We start from the raw sequence: 8,767 nt of genomic DNA on the forward strand, positions 1-8,767 counted from the left end.
AATGTAGACACATGCATTTTCTGTAAAGCTGCTTTGAAACAATGTGTATTGTGAAAAGCGCTATTTTAGTACATTGTGGTCATGTACATGTACCCTAATGAAAAAGAAACATTGAATGCAAGATAAAAACCACTACTTTCATGAAAAAAGGCAAACATTTTCAAAAGGTCAACATTTTTGCTACTTTTTCATCAAAGTAGTGTTTTTTTTTTAAATCTTGAATTCAATATTTATTTTTCATTATTAGAGTGTACAGGCTTCTTTTTAAAAAATGTTTGTCTCGATTTTTCTTTTTTTCAAGGCATGGTGAGTTTCTGGCTATTTTTTAGTTATAATTCACATTCATAACACAAATACTTGCAACAAAGCTTGCTATGTTAAAGGTTTTGAAAAATCCTTAACCCCAGAGTAAAAGCTACAGTAATGGTCAAACATGCCTCGGCTGAATCTCATCATCTGCATTCAGGCTGTAATTGAACTCAAAGCTCCTGCATATAGGACAGCGCTCCAAGGATAGATTTTTATTGAGCCGAGTTCATCCAGAGTGAAGCCAAAAAACTCACTCGCACAGACGCCTTGCTGATAACACAGGTAGCAATTAGCAGCACAGCATGCCTTAAAGGGGTCATATGATGCGATTTCAATTTTTCCTTTCTGTTTGGAGTGTTACAAGCTTTTGGTGCATAAAGAAGAATAATGTACAGTATGTGGAAAATAATGTGTTTTTTTAACCTTAAACTGCATAAACATTTCATTACACCAAATACACAAAATAATGTTCTTTTTAGCAACATCATATGACCCCTTTAAAAACGTGGGTTACAGCATCATGACCATCATGAAATCTCACAAGTTACAAAGATGGAACATTCTACATTGGCAACAAATCCACACACCATACAAATAGCACTCCACATGAAGACTTACAAGTGATTCCACAAGAGTGCGTTGCTTCTGGGGGCTGTTTTCCCATAGAGATTTTGAAAAAGTCTTAGTTAAGGACTTACAAATCGTAACCCAAACCAACCAGTTACGAGGTGTATCACAACATTACAAACTTTGATTTGAAGCAAAAAAGGACAAACTTTATTTTAAAATCTGTCAAAAAGATAAAGGGGCAAGACTGTGTACTTTACAGCTTAAAGAGGGAAGAACTACAATCCCATGAAGCACTGCGAATGACAATCAAATCAAAAACAATGTAGAAATACAAAACGATTGATTTACAGATGTTAATTATATATACAGAAATAATGCATTACACATTTACTGCAAATATGCACAGTGCTTCATGGAGTGTGTGGCCACTAAAGTGTTCTTTTGCTTGTCACAATTCTCTGATTGGTGCAGATTTCTCTGCAGAATCATAGGTAATGTAGTTTTTCCTCTAGGAATTCTACTGTTCTAATGCTATGTTGCTAATGCTAAGCTAATGGTGTGATACTATAATCACAAAAATACACACTTCACTAAGGTTGCAGAGAGGTGGAAAATTTCCAGTAAATTTAGGAAACATTCCAGAAATTTGGAAACTTTCCAGGATTTTTGGAAAGTTTCCGGAAATTTACCGGAAATTTTCCACCCCTTTGCATCCATACACTTCACACAAATATTAGAAATAAAAATACATTTTTAATTACACTGAACTCTTTTAGCAATACTTTTCAATATTAAAACAAGTTTATTTACTCTTGCCTCATCAGACATTTTTGCACTAAGCAATGCATTCTATGACAGAAATATCAAACACAAATATAGCTTACGTTCTGTTATGATACACTGTTATTTGTGACTTCCCTTAATGCCATAACCTTCATGTTCCAGAAGAACATGAATAAATCATAGAGGTCACGCCATTGCATTATCGAAATTCTAGATTACATTACTCATGCAAACACAAAACATCTTTAATTATCTTCTAAATCTCCACCCGTTTCGGAGTTAAACATTGTGAGTAAGGAGAACCGTTAAATCTAGGCCTGCAGTTTGTGCACTTGCTCACGACGACTCTAAACGGGCTCAAGGAATAAAGCAAATACAGGAATGCAGACTTACGATCTGAATTAACAGTGGCTCACTAGGTGAACACAATGGGGCTTTTTTTTAAAACAACCCAAGAACACACAAACTACCCCGTCTGCTACGCCCAAAAAGAAAAACAAATCTTTTACTTGTGAGTTTCAATTCGCAGGCCAGTGAGCTGCCGTTGAGCACAGAGCACCTCACCATACACAGAGATCCTTCCCATCTGACTGTGAGGGGAACACTGAGGTTATACACTGTGCAAATGCATCAGCTAGGCCTAATGAAAAAACATTCTCATGCTGGTTTTAAAACCCGATAACCAATACTGATGTTAACTACAACTGCAAAAGAGAAAAAGTGCAACAGAGTATGTAAGGCTGCGTGGTCACAGTGGGAAATAAATCGAGTTGACAAATGACCAACATTTTTTGAATCTTTTTGAATGTTTAAAATGAAAAATGCATATTTTAGACACTGGACTGGTCATTTCTTTTAATGGCAAGACACTACAGGCAAAACCATTGTTTAGTTTTTTTCATGCACTGGTCAATTTTGAGATTTTGGTCTATTTTGCTTCTATAACATGTCTTCTTTCTGACTAGTGGAAAGACATCCAAAATACACATTTAAGTGTTTATTTTATTGCACTTTATCTATTTGCATCTGTAGGTTTTAATTATAATGCATATCTTTGAAGGCTGTTTTCTCAAAATGAGTCAGAAATCTCCACTTCAGCAACACTTAAATAGACCAAACTTTACAGTTTTCTTTTTTTTAATCTATATTCTGAGGGTTTTTACAGAGGTGTCTTAATTATTTTATTTAATTATCGCCTAATTTTACTTTAATTCAGTTCACATATAATTTGTCTTATATAACATTTTATAAAAAAAAAACGTGTGGTGAAATTTTATAGCCTAATTATTTTTTCTACTGACAGAATTTTTTTTCTGATTTATGAAGTGAACAATTCAAAATACCCTCAGAAAAAAACCTTGTTCAATTTATGAACCTGGCTTTATTCAATGTTCAGATTATTCCGATGTTCTGATTTCAATGTTCAATGTTCTGGGAAATTTATTTAAATTAGTGCATATTTAATTATCGCCTTTTACGTGTATTTTAACACGAAACAAATAGTTTAATATACTGTAGCAGCAGTGGAAGTGATGTCTATAAATGACGTCACACTGCAGGACACTGCTGTCACCGCTTGACGTCATGTCAACTATCCATGCACGTAAAGCATCAGCATACATGCCTTTTTAATATTACTTAAGTAAATAATTAAACACACTAAGCATTTTAGTAATTATCAACCGTCTGCTCTGTCAGAAACCAAGACCTCCTTCATCTTTGGAAGTGCTCTTGTGGGTGTATGAACAAAAGGGGTCGTGAGAGTGGGTGTGTGCAGGCGTCATGACGCATAGGTGCTTTCAGAGCACGCGCTCACAAAATACACTCGTTTATATTCAGGTCAAAACTACTACATTTCTTCCCATCATATCATAATTCCCAGTCAACAACATGTCTACTGCAAGGATTAAGCACGTGCGATTAAACCCTCATGGAAAATGATCAATGGCAAACAAGGACACATTTTATCCTCTCTCATATTAAGGCATAGTTCGTTTTTACTTAAGAATTTACTTTTATTTTAAATTATCTATTTATATTCTTTATCATTTTTATAATCATACGAATCTGACTGATTTGTCCTTATGAGACTGTTACAGTATGCAAACATTTGATCATATTATGCATGTGTTATCAGTGCCCAATGGGTGGAAAGCACACTTTTAGACCTTGTATCAGACTATTAATTTATTAAGAAACAATTCAAGAGCGCCAGACTGAATGCACATCGTAGCAAGACACAGCTGGATCACAACCAGCAGCTTTCCGCCTCACATGTGGTCTTTGTGTTGAGAAAAACGCTGTTTACACGCTGTTCACCTTCACACATGCTTTCCTCCGCAGTCACTGAACAATGAGCAAATGCTGGCCTCAAAACAGACAGGTGAGAGAGAGAACAGCACATGATTCGAGAAGGAAATAAAAACGTATTAGACTGAAACCTAGCGAGCTGCCTATAGCTAGACGGTATTTTGGGGGATCACAGACAGCGTGTTTTGCGCAGTTTGGGGTTATGATGATGCCCACACATGTTAAGCTGACTCAGAAGGAACAAAAATGCAATCTAGGTAACTAGGCAGCTCACTAGAGTTTGACACACGGCCACTGCATACCTGCATTGCCGTAAGATTTCGCCAGCAGCCACCCGACAGTGGCGCAGATTCTGGCTCTGGTCAAGTCATACTGATCCAATGGCTTTATGTCCGGGACCACAAAAGTCTTCCTCATTGCATTCGAGTCCACCATAGCAAGTCCAAAACAGACGGGCCGGGAAAAAGAGAGGAAGGCGATGCGGTGAGGAATTAAACAAAATCAAACAGTCATCCTTTTCTTTCACGCAACCACAGCATTGGGACTGCGAAAGGCCGATGTTTCGGGTAACGTTAGCGTTCCTGCGAAAAATAATATAAATTTACTATTTATTCCTCTCTAGATCTTCTCTTCATGCATACAGTAGAGCTGGCGGCCGTATAGGTATGTTTCAGTCTATCGGAGCGACAAATTCAACGATATTCCCGGGGATGATCCACTGTTTTCGACCCCGCTTCAGAGTCCACATCGCTCTGGCTGATACGCTCTGTAAACGACCGATTTCCAGGTACTCCATACTCCTATCAATCATCCCGCCGGGCATCCAATCAGGTTTCAGAATTTAGGACACAAGGTTGAGAAGGCGGGGCAAAGAATGCGAACTCAGGCAGCAGGTAGGAAGGCGCTTTAACTCATGGAAACAGGTGCAGGACAGGTAGAACTTGCCCAGAAGGGTGCGAAAGGGAAATATTAGTCATTATGAACAGCGTAATACATATAATCATCAGGGCATTACAATGCTAAACGGAGTATAGTGTCAACCGCACCAGTTTTCTTATGTTTTTGGTAAGACTTTTTATAGTTCTACGCTTTTTAGAAAAAAAGGTATATTTTGTTTCAAATTTATTAGCCTATTATTTAGCCTCACACACTGCTCAGCATGATGTTGTGGATATTTTAAAAATTACACAAGTATTTAGGCCACAGCATGTCATAAACTAGGGACTATCAAACCCTGTTAATCACCAAAACATCAAGCACTTAAGTGGACTTTTCACTGAAAATGATTCAGAAGCACAGCTCAGTTGTGGACAAACCTAACAGAGGACAGAATTCACTGAAGGTCCAGGTCACATGATGCTAAAGAGACCACTGCTGTAACGTTGTAAGACGATTAACTCACAGAACTATTTTAACCTAATTAGGGAGGAACAGGGCATTTGTTTTTCTTCATTCTTTGGTTTTCCAGCACACCAGCACTCAAAATGTACTGCAAATAAAATAATCAAAATATGCTTCTTTATATAAACAGACTCGAAAACTGCAAAAATAACTCCACATCCCATTACAGACAGAATAAACTTTCAGCTGAAGTAACATGTACAATGAAAGTTTGACAACACTGACCAAATGTGCATTTTTTTTTAAACTGGTATATTCCTCAAACCACAGCATTCAGATGTTTGCACAAACAAACATCTGAAAAGCTCCACCCATGTGCCCATGCAATTATGGGCAGGGCCTTCAGAGAGTTTACAATATTGCAATCAGATAATAAATGATCTGCAGATGTCAGGCATGTTGATTGTTCTTTTAATATACAGTAGAGAGGGGTAAACAATAGTTCAAGCGCTTCAACATTTTATCTACCCAATGTCATGATGAACAAATTGAAAGCATGTAAATGCTGTAAAGAGTGACACCATGTGGTCTGAATTGGTACTGCTAAAATGTAGTAAGCCATTTACAATAATTCACATCAGCATGTTGTAATTCATTTAGCAGTTTCCTGGTTACTGAATCTGGGTGTTTTGTGATCATCTGTAAAACTGCAGAGAATTCAGTCATCCTTTAGTCCTCCGAAGACAGCAGTAGGGACAGACTTCTGCTCCAACTGCACCTCTGCAATGACAAAATGCAAATGATCAGACTACCAAAGTTAAGCAACTGTTCAAAGACACACCATTGAAAATCATCAATGCTGATGAAGAAAAAAAAAAACAATTATGTCCCATCTGAACTAACCATCTGGTTCCCCATCCTCTGCATCCTCATCTTCATCATCAATGTCAATCTCATCTGGATTAGCTTGTTTGGCCAGTTCGGCAAGTTCACTGCGAGAGGTGTCACTCCTGTACAAACCAAACAAAAGCCAAGTGATGTAAATGGTACAATCGAAACTTAATTTTCAAAAAGGGCAGAACCTTTAAATAAGTCTCTGAGCTGGTGCCACACCACCTGCATGCTCTGATTGATCTGTGTGGCCTGCCTCAGACTAGGGCGCAGTACATACCTGACGAAGAGGATCTTGTCTTTAGGTTTGGGTTTGTCCTGCTCAGCCTCTGCAGCGAGCTGTTGAGCCTTCTGCTCCAGCAGCTTCATGTCATCCACTCCGCTCTGCCCAGGAGCAAGATCTGACACTAAAACACACAAGCAATTAAAAAGAGTTTAACCATACAATGAAGAATTTATATGCTATTATACAACCTCAATTGGTGGATTAATCCAACGCCTATTTGCTTACCATTCTCACCTGTGCTAAGAATAAATTTCACATGCAAATAGAGATTGTCAGTCTAGATTCTACACCATTCTCCAGTCCAGTTTTAGTATCATTTATATACTATTATAGTATTTATTCATATTTTTATTTAGCTTTAATATTTATATTGTCATTTGTAATTTTAGTATGTTTTAGTAATTTTGTGCTTACCTGTTCCAGTAGCCTTGAGCATCTGAGAGGACATGAAGTTGACTTGTGTGTTGTATGTGGCCTGCACACTGCGTTTAATCCGCAGCATCTCGCGGATGGTGTCCTCATTACCATGGCGTACCTCAAACTCCTTCCATGTTTGCCAGAAATGAGCGGTCACCTGATCCAGAGATGTTAAGTCAGTCAAAATACAGGATCACACACAATATGAGCAAAGTAATATGGAGCGGAACTGTAAGATTTACCCTTGGATCACAGATCTGTGAGCAGTAGGAATAGATGGCTCTCGCTCTGTCAATCTCCCCAAGTTTGCTCTCCATGTCCGCAAAGCGCAGGCACATGTCTCTGGCGTGCTCATCTGGCAGGACCTGCACCAAACCAAATGAACTCATTATAACATATAACATTTTATACTGCCTGATATATTTTTAAATGAGTGACAGCTGAGTGGTTTACCTCAATGGCTTTCTGATAGATGGCTCTTGTGTGAGTGACTCCATAAATCTCTGCTGCACGTTTGATGTAGATGTTGAACATCTGATGTTGTTCCTCTGGTTCTACAGCTGCAGTGGCTCTCTCATACACAGCCATGGCATGTCGCGCCAGACCGTACTCCTCTTCCAGCTTAGCATACAGCAAGTAGATTGCTGTTAAACAACACAAATTAAATCAGGACCTGGTTTTAAAGCACCACTTACAAGTAAAGGATTTAAACGTTTACTCTTCATCTTAAGTGAATGTAGTTAATCATATCATTTTGTGTTTTCTGCATTATTACTTTTGGCATATTTAGCAGGACACCGATCCAGCGCTTGCTCAAACAGATCGCGAGCTCTCTCCAGCTTCTTGCCTCCATAACGGTCGATGAACTTGGTGAGGTACGTGTTCCAGATGTCATGGACATTAGGCCACCTAAAGAGGGCAATGCCACGCTCGTATGCCTTCAATCAAAATTAAATCCAGATTTATTTATAAATAGATGGATTTGTTAAAGGGGTCCTATTATGCTCTTTTACAAAGTCTTGATTTTGTTTTGGGGGTGTACTAGAAAATTGCAAATTGAAAGTGACGTGACGTGGCCAAGTATGGTTACCCATACTAGGAATTAGTGCATGTAACCCATCCTAAGTGCACACACACAGCAGTGAACACACACACCGTGAACACACACTCGGAGCAGTGGGCAGTCATTTATGCTGCGGCGCCCCGGGAGCAGTTGGGGGTTCGGTGCCTTGCTCAAGGCTAACCATTAGGTCACGACTTCCCGGGGTTATAATGCTCAGGAATAGAGTTAAAAATAAATTGCAACCACTGTTTCCTGACATCATCCACTTTCGGAAGTCCAAACAAAGACGTTTGGGCACGGGGGTGAAAAAAACAACAACAACTGCGTTTAAGGCGGTTGCACACCGGACGAGAAGCGCAGCGTCGCGCCATGCCACTTCTTTAAAATTCGAACACATTATTTTCTATGAGTGTACGCACACCAGAGGCAGCGTTCGGCGTCTGTCTGCGGCGCCCGGCTGTCATGTTGTACTTGTAAGAATTGTTCTAGACACGGCGCTGCGCTTCTCTGCGACTGCCTATAGAAATGCCGAAAACTTGAAGCTACAGCAGCTCTTCTTTTTCTTCGTTTTCTCTGATGCACCAACTCTGCAGCAGCACTTCTTCGTCGTCATCTTGTCTGATGCACTCAACCAAGCGTTCTAACCACGACCTCGCTCCTCCCCACCCCCCAACCACTCGAATTTCTGTAGGCGGGAATTATTTGTAATGATATTCCAATGAGCCGCTTTGTGATATCACAAAGCCCCGGAAAACAAACGCTGTAGTCCAAACGAGCCGTTTGCTGTAGTTCTTGAA

At 39.2% G+C, this 8,767-nt stretch overlaps 2 protein-coding genes across 6 annotated transcripts in view; both read right to left on the reverse strand.

The window, feature by feature from the left end:
- LOC107757361 (calmodulin-regulated spectrin-associated protein 3-like) overlaps positions 1 to 4,820 on the reverse strand; it is a 41,238-nt gene extending 36,418 nt beyond the window's left edge. For 3 of the 5 annotated variants that reach the window (XM_016574805.1, XM_016574806.1, XM_016574802.1), the window contains exon 1: positions 4,275 to 4,818. In XM_016574805.1, the coding sequence (XP_016430291.1) occupies positions 4,275 to 4,407 (133 nt within the window). In that variant the 5' untranslated portion in view covers positions 4,408 to 4,818. Of the gene's footprint in view, positions 1 to 4,274 lie in introns of all 5 variants that reach the window. The other 2 variants (XM_016574804.1, XM_016574803.1) reach the window with 2 other exon arrangements.
- A 425-nt stretch (positions 4,821 to 5,245) lies between these two features.
- LOC107757340 (pre-mRNA-splicing factor SYF1-like) overlaps positions 5,246 to 8,767 on the reverse strand; it is a 6,209-nt gene continuing 2,687 nt past the window's right edge. Inside the window, exons 8-14 of the mRNA XM_016574782.1 lie at positions 7,683 to 7,845; positions 7,361 to 7,551; positions 7,150 to 7,272; positions 6,905 to 7,064; positions 6,485 to 6,611; positions 6,217 to 6,323; positions 5,246 to 6,093 (exon numbers count right to left, since the gene is read on the reverse strand). Coding sequence (XP_016430268.1) covers positions 6,032 to 6,093; positions 6,217 to 6,323; positions 6,485 to 6,611; positions 6,905 to 7,064; positions 7,150 to 7,272; positions 7,361 to 7,551; positions 7,683 to 7,845 — 933 coding nt within the window. The 3' untranslated portion in view covers positions 5,246 to 6,031. The remainder of the gene's footprint in view (positions 6,094 to 6,216; positions 6,324 to 6,484; positions 6,612 to 6,904; positions 7,065 to 7,149; positions 7,273 to 7,360; positions 7,552 to 7,682; positions 7,846 to 8,767) is intronic.

The sequence above is a fragment of the Sinocyclocheilus rhinocerous genome, unplaced genomic scaffold (assembly GCF_001515625.1).
Source record: "Sinocyclocheilus rhinocerous isolate Xijiao unplaced genomic scaffold, SAMN03320098_v1.1 scaffold383, whole genome shotgun sequence".
Lineage (NCBI taxonomy): Eukaryota > Metazoa > Chordata > Actinopteri > Cypriniformes > Cyprinidae > Sinocyclocheilus > Sinocyclocheilus rhinocerous.